The sequence below is a fragment of the Marmota monax genome, unplaced genomic scaffold (assembly GCF_021218885.2).
Source record: "Marmota monax isolate L192 unplaced genomic scaffold, Marmota_monax_Labrador192_F-V1.1 WCK01_AAM20220418_F8-fsc00047, whole genome shotgun sequence".
Lineage (NCBI taxonomy): Eukaryota > Metazoa > Chordata > Mammalia > Rodentia > Sciuridae > Marmota > Marmota monax.
In genome coordinates, this window is record NW_026692072.1 from 2,117,699 (window position 1) to 2,136,296 (window position 18,598).

Here is an 18,598-nt window from a genome sequence, read left to right on the forward strand (position 1 = left end):
GTTCTAAGAATTTAGACTGGAGTCCACTTTCATCGTCTCTTCTGGTTGACTAATAAAATGCCAGACATTATTTCTCTGTTAATTGACTTTTTTTTCCCCCCCTCTCTGTCTGCCAAAGTACTGTTGGGAATTACAGCATTACTTCCATTTGAATTTAGAGAGATACATAATCTGATGCTAAAGATTTAAAAAAAATAAATTAGAAAATTATGAATGCCACTGTAACCTTTTAGAAATGATTGACATGATTTCAAAGTTTTCCTGAAGGTGTCTTGGTAAAGCAAATAGGCATATGTGAAACCTTTCCACCCTTTTCTTGGAACTCAAACTTTTAAAGAATGTGAATAATGAGTTATTAAGAACTGCATCTGAAAGCACAGGGGAGTTTTTGACTATCTTTTCATTGCTTTTAGTTTGCTGTGTTCTGTTTTTACTTCTTTGGTGGAGCGGTGTCCATATTTATTCTTTCTTAAAGTGAAGGTTCTGTTGTAAAGATCATAGCAATTGTTTTGAGATCTATAGATTAGATTCAGATGCAAGTCCGCAAGAACCCTCTCCCTTTCCTCTTGAAATCTTGGGAAATCCATTCCACCTGCTGTACCTGACTTTCTTCCTCTGTCGAATGGGTTACTTGGCATCCAGCTCCACCACTAATGCAAGTCACCATAACAGGTACGGATCCAAATGCCATTTCAACAGGCTGGGAGCCAAATGAAGAGAACGAAGATGAAAGAGACAAACACGTCAGTTTTTCTGGATCAGGCATTGATGATGATGAAGACTTTGTCTCCAGCACCAGTAAGAATGATCAATTCCAGTAGAACCAGTTATGCAAGTTTTACTAATTAACCTAAGTGACACCTGACAGTATTTCTCTTGGAAAACAGTCAATGTGAAAAATGGGTGGACTTATGATGATCCCTTAGTTATATCCTCATATGATTGTGGAGGAAGAAATAAGATACAATTTCTTTTTTTTTTTTTAATGACAACCTAAATATATTTGGAGAAGTGAACCAAATGCCTTAGGTTCTTCCTATTTTGTTTATCGGTGAGATTGGCTACTATAGATTCTCTTTGAGTTATCGAGGTTTGTCAGAGAATGACATGTGAAAACATCACAACAAATGCTCATTGTGTACCTACTCTGCTGGGTGCTGGGAATATGTGGATGAAAAAAGCCCTTGCTTTTGAAGAGTGGTTAAGAGAGTATTAATTCAAAATTGCCAATGACCCTGAATTGAAGGCTTTTAGAAGGGCCTAGAAAGGCTTAAAACAGGGGAGTGAGAACTCAAGAGTTGTCTTAATCAAAACCTGGTTGAAGTCAAAGGAACAAACCTAGAATTTTAACAAACATGGAATTAAAAGACATTGAAAAGAAGGGTGAATATTAGCTCACTTAAACAAGGCAGTGCTAGTTATTAAAAGCAAATAGTGAAACTGCTTAATAGTATACAAATTTGTGACCATTATAAAACTTTTTGAGAACTAAGACATGAAAATTGAGTTGAAAAGAATATTCTTTAAAAATTAAAATATACCAAGTTTGGTCAAATATTCTGCCAGATGACTGAGTTTCTCACATGAACCTGTGATGACCTATGGTTTTGCTGGACAGAATGAGAATCTTGAAAGTAACTCCATCACAGCTTTGCTTTTCCTTAGAGATAAGGCTCTTGGGGTGTTACATGAGCTCTCCCAGGTCACTGAATTTCTGTCTGTCCTGTTGAAACTTCAGAGTTTCATCCCCAAATGAATAGCACCCAGGGAGGAGGGGATCTAAAAGAATAGCCCAGATTTTGAAAGCATCTGAGCATATGGCAGCCATACAACAAATGAACTCCATTCTTTATTTTATAACTTTAAAATATATATTCCTTAGACTGGATATCTCTGCAGAGCTTAGTCTTTTTTAATTTTAATACTCTTTCTTTTTTAATTTTTTAAAAATGTTTTTTTGTAGTTGTAGATGGATACAATACCTTTATTTAATTTATTTATCTTTATGTGGTACTGAGGATGGAACCCAGGGCCTCACACATGCTAAGCAAGCGCTCTACCACTGAGCTACAACCCCAGCCCCTCTATGCTCTTTTTAATACCTTCAGAAAGAAAATCAAATAACCAAAATCACTGGAGCTTTATGAGTACACTGTCTCCTGGGTTCAGGATGTGGCCCAGTCTTGGGTAGGTCCATCTGTAAAAAATATGGTTTTGATACTTGAGAAACCAAAATCCCTTGGATGGTGACCCCAAAAGATCAACCTGCAAATAAACTGTATGATCAGACTGCAGGAGAAAACTTCCTTCACTATTTCTTCATCTCTATAGCATATTTTTCAATTTCCATTCACTTTTTTGCTGAGTGTCTATGCCTGTGATTCAACAGGATACCCTTTTCCTTTTGGAGGGGAGGGATAACTACCATTTTTCATGCCTATTGAGAATGTGTTTCATAATTCTAGACATTATTTTCTTAACTTGTGAAATAGTTTTGTGTTATTTGGGTATCAAAATAAGCTTTGAAAGAAGATGGATTTGCAAATAGCCTTTTCATAAAAAGACATTCTAATTTTGTCATGATCCTTCTGTTAGATGTTTATGCTAATATTTTTTATGACAATATCAGGGAACTGTTATATGGATATATACCTCTTTTTTTTTTTCAATGCACTTTTCTGATGGTGATGGGTTACTTCTGGACTTTTTCTATTGACTGTAATGCATCTTGTTTTTCTTTCATTGGCTATGAATGGCTTGCTCATTATATAGTTTGTATTTGATGAGAATTACCGTGGGTGTCTGAGAAACATTCAGAGTTATGTAGCTAAACCATATTGCTATTTTAGGTAGATGTTCTTTCTCAGAACCATCTACAGGAAAGCTCTGGCTGCTCAGGGTATTTGTTTCTCCAGAAAAATTACTAACAAAATAGTGATCATTGTGGTATAATTTTCAATCACCTGCCTCTTCCGTCTGAGGTAGCAAACATGCCAGCGATACCAATTCTTTGGCCTTTCAAGTGCAGAGGGCCACCTACAAATCTGCATGGATGGGCAAAGCTCTGTCATCTCTGGTGATCCTCGGTGGAGGGCTGGTGTATTCAAAGCTGTTCTTTCTGCTACCACAGTTTCTTTGGCTGCTTTCTCCAAGAAGATCTCATGTTCTGAACCCCAACGTATTCTATGACAGAATGCAAAGGACATTGAGATGCTTCACAATATGGTGGATCAAGCTGAAGGCTCTCTCTCCACTTTCTCTCCGTTTCCATGCAACCATCTATACAACCTGGTATAGATGACTCATTGTATAGACTACAGAAGGAGTAAATGTGCAGTACAATTTGTGAAGGCTCAAGAAATAACATTTTCCTAATTGCTTCAATCATCGTTATCACAGTTTCAACCACTCCACGGGTTTCTGACCACACAGAACAGAACCAGGACTGGAACCAATGGAGGCCAAGCCATTCAAATCCAGAAGCACCACTTGAGACAACCACAAGAATAACTGGTAATGGGTTATATGTAATTAACGAAAGATATTTTTCCTTCAAAGTCTATGATGCTGCAATTGTCAACCCTTAGGACACAGTGGAAAATTTAGTTAATGTCGCATCACAAATTCTCAGTGAACTTTCATAAAGATGCTCAATTCCATTTAGGAGTCAGATATCAGTCATACCATCTGGGCACAAGGTATTTTTTGTGGCCTTATTATAAAATGAATACCTTTGAATGGTTTATGGCACCATCTCTGACAAGGTGTTTATGGTGGAATACCAAGTAATCGTGAAGAAATTTCACGCCCATTCATTTTTTTTTCTTGGGACAAATTAGTGAAATCATTCAAATTTATGAGAGTGGATGCTCAGAAGTAGTGTTCAGATATAACACCTTTAGATAGCATGTACATAAATGGAAGAAGAAAACCAATAAAAGTTGATTGATAAAAAAAAAATCACAGCATGTATAACCTCACCATAACAGATGTAGACAAAAATGGCTCCAATGCTCATGGAGAAAACCGGACCCAGGAACCACAGCCTCCTCTCACTCACCATGAGCATCAGGATGAAGAGGAGGCCCCACATTCAACAAGCACAAGTAAGGATGGCGGTTGGCAGCTCTGGTTATGGGAGTTAATAAAGACATTCCGGGGGCTAGGGAAGACATTTTTTAGACATTGGCCATACTCTGTGTCTCTGAACAGTCATTATCTCTGCAGAGGATGAAAAGGGGCCAAATATACACACAATTTTTAGAAACTGGAAGAAAACTTGTCAGGTTGCATGAAAGGCCAAAATGTTTATCTGAGATAAATTCTATATCTGAGATAGAATTTTGTGTTAAAAATTCCCAGAGGTCCCATGTGGGTGATTTGTGTGTGTTTATGGAAATTTATGGTGAAGAGTGCGTTCTTTGAGTGCTTAGTGGAGGATCTGGAAGGAAAATTTGACAAACAGAAGGATCTTTGGAATACTTCTTCTCTGTGAGGATGTGTGATAAACCCACTTTCTGTTTCATGTTCTCTTCCTTCCACAAAATGGCATCCCTTGAACTCTTGGGGAAAAGTCAGTAATATACATGGTCTGCATTTGAATTCTACAACTGCTCTTTTTCTGTTTCCAAACCCAGGGGAACTTGAGGGATGCTTTGATACTCTCACTGTCATTTCTCTTTATGCACAAACACCTCAGGTTTTCTAAAAGAATCTCCAGTCTCACCGCTTGACTATCAAAATAGGATGAAAACAAAAAGAGAAAAAGTTAAAAAGTATGTTCTCTTCTTTCAGATTTGTAACTCTGAGAGATGCCTACCTTATTTGGAATAAAGTAAGCCTTTTTTTTTTTTATAGATAACAGTTTGTAGCATTTTTGAAACTGTGGTTCAACTACCACTCTCACAACCTTGAATACCCCTGTAGGGGACATGTACTAAACAGTGACTTAGAGGCTAAAGGAGCTTTTGGGAATCACTCAGCTGAGGGATCCCAGACAACCAAAGAAAAATTTAGGACACAGTTCAATAAGTCCTGCACATTGTACTGAACATGTCCAACAGGCTCACATGTGATTTCTCAGCCTAATATATTTGATATATACATAATGGTTGTGAGCTGGGTTAACAAAGAAGAGTTCTAATAGGAAAAGGAAGAGAGAGGAAGTCTATAGTCCCCTTTGTGCTCTAATAGTGTATCTTAGAAGTTATTCTAAACATTTTTTACTGAAGCAGAACACGTCCTAAGAGACCTGGATTAATGAGCCTAATGTCAGAAGGTAGTGGTTTGGGGACATTGCCATAGGGTTTGGGGACATTGCCATAGGGTTATAGGTCAGTGTTGTAACGCCCTAGACATTGTAACAGCTTTCACGATGGGTAAAGCCATTGCTGGTACATTTTTGTTGAGTGTGCTATAGGGAACGTGACTCATGTGAGTTGTCGGACTATACTCATAAGTTGTTATACTCTTTCTCCAAAGTCAGCAAAGAGTTTATTCTTTGAACAGTTCTCTTAGACAGGATATGTGAGGTCACCCACCACAGTAAGATAAGAATAGTCCTGGAAACTCACAGGCTAGGGCCTGGCCTTAACTTTGCACCAATCCAGCCACATGATTTTGAACCAATTAAAATTTCTTTGGATCCTAGTTTTCTCAGCTGAAGAATTAAAGGATGGGGCCATTTCATTTCTAATGTTCCTTTCTGAATATTAGTGGTGTATCTCCTCGTTGTCTTCCTTTTCTACTGTCTCTCCTCATGAGTCTGTGCCCTTAAAGTATAGGAGCTATTGATGAGGAAATGGGACCACAACGGCTCACAATTGACATTCTTCTCACAGCCTGGGAAACTTCTAGTAGTACAACAGAAGAAACAGCCACGCAGAGAGAACAGTGGTTTGGGAATGGATGGCATGGGGGATATCACCAAACACCAAGAGAAGAATCTCATTCAACAGCAGGGACAACTGGTAATGGATGGTTTAATAAGCAAACTTGAGTGGGAACTTCCTTTTGAGTTAAATACTGAGCACTGAGGACACCGGACACAAGAATAATGAAGGAAAGGTCCTGTTAGGTTTCTGAAAAAGTCATGTTGTGGTGAACACAGAGGCAAACCATTAAAGGCTCCTAAAAATCACCTGAACAGAATAGCTACACGCACACAAAGCAAACACAGGGAATATGTCCTCGAGAATGTCACTTTCAGATCTAGCTTTGGGCATCCCCTAGTAAGATTATAACAGAGACACCAAGCTTATAAAATGCTTCCTTTTGTAAAGAAATCTACTCTCTAATGTGGGCCCATCTTTATAATATGGTCGTGCGAAATACTAGGCTTCTGAGAAAGAATGTTGTTAGAACCCTAGAGTAGAAAGAAGCAGAACCCGATATTATGAGAAAAATGACACCTAGCTGACATCATTTGGGCTTTTGTGCATATCTGTTTGGTGATTTCTCCTTGAGTGTACAATTGTTTTCCTCATATTTATAACCAAGTCACCTCCTCTATTCTTGAATCGTGGGACTGTAGAAATTGGACTCAAGTCATATAGTTCTAAGTGATTCCAGATCACTTAGTTCTGCAAGCTCTTGTGCATGACTCTTTGGTCTGTGTGACTGAAGTATTGAAATACACCCTGCTTTGTAAAGAATGTGAATTTCACATTCTTATTGCTATCAGTGAAAAATAGCCCCATGTTTCCATTTGCAATATAGAATATAATGCAGAATATCTTTCCAGTGCATGGCAACTTTTGAATGAATTCCTAGTAGAGCAAGGGATTCAGTGACTGGCTATGTGGTTATGGTTGTTGCTGGGGAGATACTGTTGTGAGCTTTTTTAAATCTGTTATCTATCTGATTCCTTCTCTAGATCACTAACAATCTTTTGTGTATTTCACTGGAATGTGGTGTTCTCTGCATGACATCATGCACTTGGGTGCTTGTACTTTCCCCTTAAGGGGATTGACACGGCACGGATCAAGAGCTGTTTCTTCATCTTCCCTTGATGCCTATAACTCATTCTGCATCCACTGCAGAAATCGTTACTGCCTTGTGTCCTCTAGTTCACATGCCAGTTGCCAAGAAAATGAGCATGAATGAACCCAAACCTGCTAAAACATTCTGTACATGAAATCTCTTTGCCCTGTGTACTAGAAAGAGAGTTGTAATGTTTGGTCTAGAGAATCTTTTGAAAAATATCAGTGTGCCCCTGGACAAATTTCAATTAACATTTTGACAATTGCTTGAACTGCATGGTCATAGAAGCTTCAGCCCACGACGGCCATCCAGATCAAAGAATGACAACACAGAGTCAAGAGGACGATTTCTGGACTGATCACTTTGACCCAATCTCACATCCAATGGGACGAGGTCATCAGACAGAAAGAACCATGGGTAATAGTCTGAACATTTGAATTTTATATATATATATATGTAACAGCAGAATGCATTACAATTCTTATTACACATTTAGAGCACAATTTTTCATATCTCTGGTTGTATACATAGTATATTCACACCAATTCGTGTCTTCAAACCTGTACTTTGGATAATAATGATCGTCACATTCCACCATCATTAATGAATATATTATGTTTTTAAAATCTTGCAGTTATTTCTCTTAGCAATATGTCCTGGGTTTTAGGCCAATCTACTTTCCCTGGGAACTTGGAATTTCTTCAGAACTCAGTTTTCTTGGTAGGAGAAATAGACACATTCATCCAAATATGAAGTCCTGATATTAGAATAAATAATTTTGCAAGAGCATTAAAGGATTATTATTTATATATTGTGAAAGTGGAAGTCTTTTCTCATGTGGAGGGGTTAGTCCCAAGATTGCTCTTCCATTTACTTTTTTTTTTTTAAGTTTTAGTTGTAGTTGGATACAATACTTTTATTTATTTATTTATTTTAAATAGTGGTGCTGAGGATCAAACCCAGGGCCCCGCACGTCCTAGGCAGCGCTCTACCGCTGAGCCACAATCCCAGCCCTCTTCCATTTACTTCTAACCCAAGGTTTTCAAAAGAACAAGGTTATGGAGTCAGTGACTATTTCCATTGCAATCTAAGAAATAACTTGTCTTTGGCAGAAAAATCAGAGAGGTTAAAGAGTTGATGAGCAGTTATACCAAAAAAGTAACTAAAAGGCTCAGAAAACTTGATTATTCTTGTCACATTTAGAGATAATATGGTATTTAGTGATTTGGAATTTAGACTCTTCTTGGCTTTCAGTGAATGTTCATGAATTTAATGGGTGAACAACTTTTAAATGAGATGGAATTCCTGACTTCTTAAATACCCTTCTTTCTTATTTACCTATGAGCAATTCAAAAAGAGAGAGAAAAAGATAGTAGTTATCATTCTGCAAGATTAGAATATTGCGAATTGATCCTATCAACTTGTATGCTTAAAAGGAATTTTTCTTCATCATAACAAGTGACAGTTTGCTTGGGAGAAACTTCAAGAATTGATAGTATGTAGTGCTCCTCTTTTATCAGTAGTAAATAAGTTGAATAATCCATAGCCCATGCTCTTTAGCTGGCAAAAGAAAGCATTTAGCATCAAAATAGACCTAACAATGTGAAGCAGAAAGAGATGTGAAGTCACTATTGCCAACAGTAATTGCTCAATAAATTCAGAGCATCCCACACACTCCAGAGAGCATTAGAGGAAGATGGATTGGATCTGTTTTGGGGAAAATGGAAAAAAAAAAAACTTGGGTATTTAGAGAAAGGAAGTAAAAGATTTTCTTTTTAACAAAAGGAGATTCACATAAGGAAGGCCACAAAAGAAGAAAAGCCAAGAAATAACTATGTCAGACTGGTGGGCCCCTTGTCATAGGGAAGAAGAGTTGAATGGCTAGGTTGGGGCCATTGCGTTGAGTTCCTGTAGTGCCTCATGCAGCCTCTGCACACATTTTAGTGCAACATGGCTCCTGGGGGCTCTGATGACATCCAGTAGAAAAGAAAGGCAGTAAAAGATCCTCAGAATCAAACTAAAGGGTCTTCAAACTGAGGCAGAGAAATGGATCCCATTACATGGTGAGCATGTAAGGACAATGCACTTGGCTTCAACTGAAGAGGAGCATACTACCTCTTGAAGGAGTCTATGAATAAAAAGGAAAATGAACAAGAATATCTACTAGGAATTTTAATTTGAGTTAGTTGGCCTTTCCTCTTCTTTGAAATCTGAGATAGTAGAGTCGGCCATACATTTCTATCCTACAAAGATCTTGATGATCTTTTCTTTTAGATTGTGAAGACTTCCGTGCAGATGCGGGAGCCCAGTATTTCAGCACTTTCCTCTGGAGACATTTGGAACTGATTACATTTCCCCAGAGGCAATAGTGTGGGTGGATTGACTCAACCTTCGGCCTCTGTTTCACTCAGGATTTGTTTTTTCAGCAGAATAGACCTGTGATAACTATTAAAAATAGGATCTCAAACACTTTAGTGCTAAGTTTCTGCACCACTCATCACTATAGAGAGTAAACTTCAAAGATGCCTCGTATTTGTGCTTCTTGGGGAGGGACTCAGTGACATCCACTGCTTCTTGTTTCTTGTCCCTGCTACTTCCTGTGGCCTCTGCCTAGGTAGTATTGTGTAATGATTTTTTTTTTTCAGTTTTATTTACATGATCACTTTGTGAAACAAAAAAGGACTCAATGAGGGAAGAAGGGTGTTAAAGAGTTATTTTGCCTACTAGGTGGGAGGTGATTCTGCATGTCTAAGAAAGGCCATGGGCACAGAATGGGACTAACATGGGTTATGTTTCTGCCTCTGCAAGGCTCGGGAGTCCCATCCTGTGCTCATGTAGCATCTTTCTAGACTCAGCAAAAACAAACCAAAATCATGATTTTGAGACCACTCCGCCCTCCAGTGAAAGCTGGTTACTTCTTGTGACATTCTGAGAAACAACAATTATCCCCACTCTGGAGCTCTGAAATCAGTTACGTGCTTTCTTTCCTCTGACCGGTTTCAAATATAAAACGAACTTGGCTACAGAACATAAATGACCCTTAGGCGGTGGTTTAGGAAATAAAGCAATAACACTGATTTAATTCCTTCAGATGTGGACTCCAGTCATAGTACAACGCTTCAGCCTCCTGTCGATCCAAACACAGATTCGGTGGAAGACGTCAACGGGACAGGACCTATTTCAGTGACAACTCGTAAGGATGATGACACTCAGCCTTGTTTGTTGACCTCTCTTCCTGCTTCGGCTCTTTCCCATGTTGGTCAAGATGCCATGTTTGGTGGTGGAATCGTGCATTTTTTTTTTTTTGCTACGTGGCTCTGCTCAGCCCAGGGTGTTACGCTGTCTTCGTTGTCTATATTTCTTGTGGGTCGTTGAAACCTGACGTTACCTTTATTTTTGGTGCCTTCCAGATTCAATGACTTTCTGAAGGGGGGAAAAATAAAGGAAGGAAGGAAAAGAGGAAGAAAGAGGGAAAATAAGAAGGAAGGAGAGAAAGGGAGGAAGAAAAAACAAAGGAGAAAGGAATGATGAGGAAGGAAGGAAGAAGATAAAAATGGGTGTCCAAATGCATTCTAGGTACTCATATCAGGGACACCCAAGACCTCAGAGAGGACAGAGGTTTCTCTTTGTTTTAACTGACCACCTCCTTGGACTCCCAGCCTTGCTTCAGTAGAGGCAGACAGATTGCTTTCATGGTTGTGAAAAGACATTTTTGGGAGCCAGATTGTCAGAGGAGGGAAATCACTTTCACCCACAGAGGAGGGGCAAGGCACATTGTGGACAATTGACAAAGGTGGCAGGGTCCCCGAGGACCTGGACAAAAGAAAGGAACATTTGCCAATGCCCCCCCTTTTTTTTTAATCACTAAGCATTCAGTAGGAAGCAGCATTAAACTTCAAGTAGCCTTATTCTTCACCATATGTACAGGCAGATCCTAGAGATCAGGCTGAAGTCATTCATAATTTCTTGGCAGAATATGAAGGAAATCCAGAATTGAGAGGGTCTCATTTTACTGCTTGCTACTCATAATGGGGAGAGTCTTTTATATGAGCCCTTGAGGCCCAGCAAAAGATCAGCAAGCATGTGTTGATTGTCGGCCATATAAATAGCACAGTGTGAAGCATCAAAGGAGCTGGTAAATAAGCCTATGAACTGGCTTCTGCCAATGAAGAGCTTGTATTTCCATTTTATGTTTCTTCTGGCTTTTGTTCTGATGTTGGGTTTGGGATTTGGTGGATGTCTGTCTCTTGGTAATGTTTATTTGGCGGTGGTCATGGCTGATGGGTGTGTTTTATGGAGTGCTTGCACCTGCAACTCAAAGGTCAGTACCTTTCCTAGAAGAATGCAAATGAAATGAATTCAAAACACTCAAAGTGATTTCAGTTATGGGCAACGGTTCAACCTCAGAACACTGAGGGTCCTGTGTTTGCCCAGGGAACCATTTCCTTGGTGCAGTGATGAGAATCCCTGTCCACAGACGAGATCAAAAAACCAATAATAGAATGAAATGGTATCTTTCACTTAATGGTTTTTAGAAGGGAGTTATGTATTTCCTTGTATAAATTTGATTTGAGTTACTCAAGCAGGTCATCCTAAATGGGATCTTTTCTCTTCTGTGGTTACAGGTATCCTACATAGTGTTATTTTTTTCCTACAGTCATGTTTGTTGACCCGCAATTAGCTGCTTTTGTCTACTGATAGGAACACTAAAATTTAAATATTCCTTTTCCATGTCTCCATGTTCTCTGGTTTTCTTGAGGGTCTGGGTGCCGTGCTATAGTGGGAACTGGGCTGATCCATGGTGGGTGGGGAGTTCTGGTTCAGGCTTCACCTTGGCACTTGACCTTGATGGGTTATACCCAGAGACAAAGGGGAAGAAGGTAGAGACAAAATGGAATTCTTCTGCATACTTCTCCCTGTGGTGTGGCACATCTCGTTCTCCCCATGCACCTGTCCGTAGATCCTTCCTGTTAGCAGATCTCAGAGGACTTGTATTATGGTTCAAAATAACACTGGCTTCATCCCTCATTGAAACAGAGCACAGTCATTCCCAGAGCTTCTCTACGTCACATGGAGAACTGGAAGAAGATAAAGAGCAAACAACCATTTCTACTATCACATCTAGCAGTAAGGATAATAAAGCTCAGTTGGCTTCAGCTGTTGATAAACACCACTATTTTAAGGGTGCTTTTTCCATGTCTTTGGTGGAGGGACCTTAGCTGGCTGTTGCTACACTGCTTCTTTTGATCCAAAGGTGCATCTGGTGGTGGTCTCTGCATTTTCTGCTCTGTAGACCTCTTAGAAGCCATTGTACATTAAATGTGAACTGTGTTGCTTAATCTCTAAGGCTATACTTCTCAAGCTCTAGAGTTGGTGACTTAGTTTAAAAACAATGTATTGCTTCCTTACTATTTGCGATTGCTGTAAAAGTCTGATTCTATCACTTTACATTCTTTACATTAACAACGTTATTTTGCCATTTGACCTCTGGAACGCAACTCTGTGGTGCTGGTGACCAAGAAGCAGTGCCCTCCTGGAAAAGGAAGGAAGAGTTAAGTTAGTAGCCTTAGGTCTTTGAAAACTTGCGTTTTCTATTTCACTTGCAGGCAGCATAATTTTATCTTTCACTCTTTGCTTTTCAATGCGGTGTTCCTTCTAGATCTTTGAAGGTGGATTCCGCTGAGAAAGAGCGCAAAATTGTCTCGTATCTAAGCTGACTTCAAGGCCACAGCTGTCTCGGCCTAAGCCTTACCTTAACAGCTCAGGCAGATGTTTCAACAAATGCTTCTTCTGGGTATTACAATCACTTCTGTTGAGTGCCGTCCAAGTGGCATCTATTGAAAAATATCAGTTTTGTTCAATAGTGTGACCAACTTCCCTGTCTTTTGCTTTTGTTCTTGGATAACAAGAGGAAGGCTTTTGTAGCAATCGAATGCTCTGAAAAGAAGCACGTGGAGGGTAGTGATCTTACACATGTGGGATTTTCATTGATTCCACCTCCACACAGATAGGAATGATGGCAGAGGTGGAAGAAGAGGTGGAAATCCTCCTGAAGACTCCACTACCTCATTGGAAGGTAAAACCTCCCACTACCCAGACACAAGGGAAAACAGGACCCTCATCCCAGTGACCCCTGCTCAGCCTGGGGTCTTTGGAGTTACTGAAGTTCCTGTTGGAGATTTCACCTCTAATGTTGATGGCTCTTTACCAGGTAATTTGGCCACTTGTTATCTGGTTGCTTTCTTTACAGAGAGAAACCACATGCACTTTTTTCCTATTAAAGGGCTATTTTCTACGTACGCTGTGATTAGGCAACTTTGTGACTTTCATCCTGGACATCAACTCTACTGTCAGTAAACTCAGGTTTATTTAGGATAAAAATAATGCTTCCATTTACCAGTGCACTTTCTATTTGTGTGTGTGTGTGTGTGTGTGACTTGGTTGTTATGGTGAGATTTCTTTCTTTGTCTTCTCCCTCATCTGGTGATCTATCAAGTTGAACCATATGAAATTAATGGTTTTGTGGAAATAATTGAATATTGGCAATTTCATTTGATTCAACTAATATATGCTGCCTATTTGGTATAGTTTACCCAAACGTGTGAGTAATTTCCTCTATTATCTTTTATTGGTGATGGATTGATCAATTTTACCTTTGGTGATGGGCTGGTGGCTAATCTCTTCTAGTTATGACGCACTAAAAGCTTTATGATCCAATCTACTATTAATGAATAGAAACCACTTCTTTTATTGTAATGGCAAAGAAATGACTTATTCAATTAAGTTTGATATGCACTTGGAATGAGACTTTTCTTCTCAAATAAGCAGTTCTCTAATTATTCTTTTGTTTGTTTCTCACTGTGCATTAAGAAATTCACAGTAAAAAGGGGGAACTAGAAAACATTCACTCTAGCCAGGAAACTAAAAACAAATTCCCTCTTCCTAGTATCAGCTATTTGAGTACTTCCTATGGCTCATTAACGTATTAAAAATTAGTGAATTTAAATATACTTTTTTTTTTATAACAGAGACCCTCCCTCCACAACCCTTCCTCCCAAAAGAAGAAAAAAAATATGAAACCTAATACATAAAACAGGTGGCTATGTGATGCTATGCCTGATGTAGGAAAAGAAATTCTAGAAGGTCACTTGTTTGGCCTTTCTTTTGGGCTGCCCACGCCAGGATTTCAAAGAAAACAGTTTAAAAAATACTGACTTCAGCAATACTGGCAGGACAGATCCCCCTCACATTTCTTGTTTTTTTGTTTTTCCATTTAGCACGGTTCTATTCTTCCTTGCTAAAAAACTCCAAGAACCATTGTTGGATTTCTTCTGGACAAGTGAATGTTATAAGTACTGCCAGCTGGGAGCACCCCTGTAATCTCAGCAGCTCTGGAGGCCGAGACAGGAGGATCATGAATTCAAAGTCAGCCTTAGCAAAAGCGAGGCACTAAGCAACTCAGTGAGACCCTGTCTCTAAATAAAATATAAAATAGGGCTGGGGATGTGGCTCAGTGGTTGAGTGCCCCTGAGTATAATCCCTAGTACAAAAAAAAAAAAAAAAGTACTGCTTAGTTTCTCTTGGCAAAATAAGGCCTGTTGTGCAACCTAATGGATTTAAATTTTAAACAGCAATTTTAATAGTTACAGTATCCTATAAGGTTTACAAAACCTTGGTGATAAAAGGCCTTCTATACAATCTGTATTCCCAGTTACTGATCCCTTCTATGGAGTGTACAAGAGGTGGTAACCATGATTAGTGAATAGTCTGATTCCCATCCTTGGTTTTCATTCAAACACTCATCCAAGTGTATTTCTGCCCATACATTTTTCTCAGTCTCTATGTTTATGGCTAGGAACTAACACATTCAGAACCGTGGTGACAGTGCTGGTGATGGTTTTGGTGATATTGGTGGTGCTTTTGGTATCGGGGATTACAATGGGGCATTTCAGCAAGTGCTGCCATCTGTTATTCTAACCATCAACCAAGGAACAAAGCAATCTATCTAATATAATTATGAGGGTGATCACCTTTCCTCATCAGGGAAATGAAGATGATCAGGTTACTGTTTTCTTTCCAGGTACCTTCTCAATGGATGACTACAGCCACTTTATGATACCATTGTCGTGATTTTTTTAAAAACAAGATTCTAGTATGATTAGTATTTTTTTTTTTTTTGAAATATGGTGTTGTTGTGGGGTGGAGAAGACAGGAAATTTTCATAGGCTAAATCCGGGATTCAACCTGTAGATATAGATTTTAGCAATTCTTGAGTTGGTCTAAGATTAAGCTTCATAGTAATGGATTTTTGAGAAGATGGGATTATATCAACTATTGGTATTGAAAATATAGACTTGACTTTTGAAAACTCATTAGGAACTAATTCTAATACCTGGATACACATTGCTCACATGTTATCATCTCACAATTTCTTTTTTCACTTTTTTTTACCCCCTTTCCCCTAAATAGGTGGTTGACTTTTCTTTTTGAATCTTTAAATCATTCCATCACAAGATTTTTTTATTTTAATTCATTTCCTGCCTTCAATAAATCTCTTTAAGTGTTCCATGCCCTGAGCCAGAGTACACAGTGACCAGAAGTCTCATAATCCAATTTTTACTGTCTTTATTTAAAATACACAATGTCCAGTCCCAACCTCAGACCTGTGAGGGCATCATATTTTTGTGGGAGAGTTCTTTGCCACAGTTCTTGGATTTCTACCAAAAGCACATCTCCTAGGGGCATCCTTGAGGACCTATGCTACATCAGCTCCCTTAATTCTGATTAAAGTTCTAGTGCACTCATCATTGCACCAAGCAGTGAGCAGTCATTAATATCATGGACCCATTCCAGTCTCTTCCCATCATTCCTTGCTTACCTTTAAAAGATTAAACCCAGTGACGGGTTGTATGAAAATGCAAGTGCACCATACTGACCTTCCATCATTGCCCATGACAGGAGACCAAGACGCAGGTGGGAGGTCCCATACCACACATGGATCTGGATCGGCTGGTGAGTTTGAAACTGCTGTAGTCATTTACTGTTATAATCGTTGAACCTGAAGATTACTAATGAAGTATGAGTCAGTGTCTCCTGAGAAGTTGTTCACACATTTTTAGCATGCATTACAATCGAAGGGAGGGTGAATGAAGTCACATTGCTGGGGCCCCACCCTGAAAGTTTCTGATTCAGTAGGTCTGGGGTGCAGCCCAAGTATTTGTACTTCTAATAAATTCCCTGGTAATGCTGATGCTTCTGGGACAGGGACCACACTTTGAGAACTACTGCTCTGGAGGAAAGTCTTCCATCTGAAAGGATCAGCGAGAATTCAAGCAGGGCTGCTTGTTAACATTTGCCATCTGCCAGAATGACTAAGAGTGTGAGTCTGAAAGAGAAATATCCTGATCCCAGTTCCTCTACACACTAACCAAGAAAGATACACAAAGGGTTGGAGATTCAGTTTCCTAACTAATAAATTTGCGATAATTTGTTACAGGGCATTGATTTAAAGTCACATGATACGATGGCTAGCATTTAAGAGTTTACTGAGTGTTAGCAGCGTTGTTCAAAACACTTCAGAGGTTAGACCATATGCGACTGCTATTTCTTCTATTTCTATAGGGCAATAATTATCAATATCACCAAATTCAAAGTTCATCTAATATTAATTCATTTAATTAGACTACAAACCCTGTGTCATACATAAGGACCATTTTTTAGTCCCATGTTCCAGATGAGGAAACTAAGGCTCAAAGAAGGTTAAGTAAGTAACCTGGCCAAATTGGCATGACCATTGAGTGACAGAGTCAGGTGTTGAACCCAGAGATTCATTGCCTCTCATAAGCACAGTATAGAGAAAGCAATCCATTATAACCATAGTTACTGCCAGGCACACATTATTAAATAGATTCCTGTTTGCTCTCAGATCTCATCCCTGAAAACAGTACTTCTGGCAGCAAAAGTTTGACATGAGGCAGCTGATCTCTCATGCTGGGGCTAGCGAGAGGCTCTGCCATTGCTGCCTACTGTGGCTCCCCTTTAGCATTGCAAATCCAGGTGACCTCACACAAACCAGTTAATCCATGTAAATTATCATCCTCCCCTTCATGCCCAAGTTGGGGCAAGGATTGCCTACAGATTTAAAGCCAATCTGAAAATGGATAGTTACATGATGGCTTTGATAATAACCCTTTATGGAAGAGCATGGGAATGTAGGGCTCATTTGAAATACTTCTGAAGTAAAGACAGAAGTTGAAGGTTCCTTGGGTAGGGCCCTTGACCTTTCCCAGCCTCAGATCCTTATTAGTAAAGAGCGGAGCAGATCAACCAGCCTCGGTTACCCCCTAGAGTTTTTATGAGGAGCACAAGGTGTCAGGAATGTGCAAGTATTTTGGAAACAGTAGGGAGATATTATTAAAAGTCCTGCTCTTTGAAACCAAAAGACTCCAGCTACTCTGAAGTGTGGTCCTTGGACCCGCAGCAGAGACACCACTGAGGAGCTGGCTAGAAATGCAGAATCTCTGGCCAACGCAGACAGACTGGATTAGCATTTGCATTTTAACACCCCCCAGGTGGTTTGTGTAGAAGTCAAAGTTTGAGAAGCTCTCTCCTCCACTGCCTTTCTCACAGCTGAAGCCAAATGAAGGCTCTCTGCCCATGTCTCAGGTTGAGTCTCACCTCCCAACAAGGGTGCCCGGTGCCCCTCTTTACAGAACTTGCTCTCCCTGCCAGTCCTACCCTAGATGGATTTGTGGAACACTCTGGCTCAGGGGAGCCTGCTGTCTCTTGTCCATCCTCTTCAGCTTTTGCTTGAAGTGAGAATCTGGTGGGCGGGAGCTGGTCTCTTTGTTTGGCTCCTGTGCAGGTGTCTATTGTTCAAACAGGAGGTTTCATGTTGTTGTGTACACACCCAGATCTTTCCTTGCTGGGAGCACTTTTTGGAAAATCAAAATAAAGAGATTATGATCTATTAATGGTCTCCCTTTCAAATATCAAAGGCTGCTGTGAGTCAGGGAAAAAAAAAAAAAAAAGACCAGAGAGAGTGACTGTACCTTAGGTGGTTTCCAAGGCCAAAGATCTCCAACTTAGATGGCCACTATCCCACAACTTGTGCAGGTGAAGACCTGCCAATGGCCAAGGACCCTGGCAGGCACTTAGGGTAAATGCTTTGGATACTTTAGAGGTTTGTGGAGTAAAAGGCCATTGTCAAAATGGGCTGGAGTATGTTGAAACAGTAAGACATCTGGTAAGAATTTGCTCTATTATGAGTTTTAACAAAAACATTGAATTATATAAATAGGAGTCTTCCTACCCCAAATAATCATTGTAATCAAGATTTCAGGGTCTGTTCTGCAGATTCCAAAGTCTGACTCTCTAAGAAAAGCTATTAATTTAAGTCCCTGCTGACTGGCTAAACATCTGAGTTTTCTCTCCTCAGTGGCCTTCAGTAGATTATGGCAGGTTCCCATTTGCTACAGGAAAAAGCTCATTGTAGTAGGACATTTTCAAGTTTTGCTCTCAGGTAGTATAGGAAGTATCAAAAGGCAAAAACAAACACAAAATTCATGAAGCTTTAATTTAGGTAAGTCTCTTAGCAAGGTGTCTTAGAGGGGTTTTG

At 39.6% G+C, this 18,598-nt stretch overlaps 1 protein-coding gene across 19 annotated transcripts in view; it reads left to right on the top strand.

The window, feature by feature from the left end:
- Positions 1–18,598, top strand: part of Cd44 (CD44 molecule (Indian blood group)) — an 83,421-nt gene that overhangs the window by 52,102 nt on the left and 12,721 nt on the right. For 2 of the 19 annotated variants that reach the window (XM_058583272.1, XM_046455974.2), the window contains 9 exons: positions 673–798; positions 3,400–3,513; positions 3,990–4,106; positions 5,841–5,969; positions 7,267–7,398; positions 10,073–10,174; positions 12,019–12,108; positions 12,989–13,192; positions 15,940–15,993. In XM_058583272.1, coding sequence (XP_058439255.1) covers positions 673–798; positions 3,400–3,513; positions 3,990–4,106; positions 5,841–5,969; positions 7,267–7,398; positions 10,073–10,174; positions 12,019–12,108; positions 12,989–13,192; positions 15,940–15,993 — 1,068 coding nt within the window. The remainder of the gene's footprint in view (positions 1–672; positions 799–3,399; positions 3,514–3,989; positions 4,107–5,840; positions 5,970–7,266; positions 7,399–10,072; positions 10,175–12,018; positions 12,109–12,988; positions 13,193–15,939; positions 15,994–18,598) is intronic. The other 17 variants (XM_046456003.2, XM_046455987.2, XM_046456016.2 and 14 more) reach the window with 17 other exon arrangements.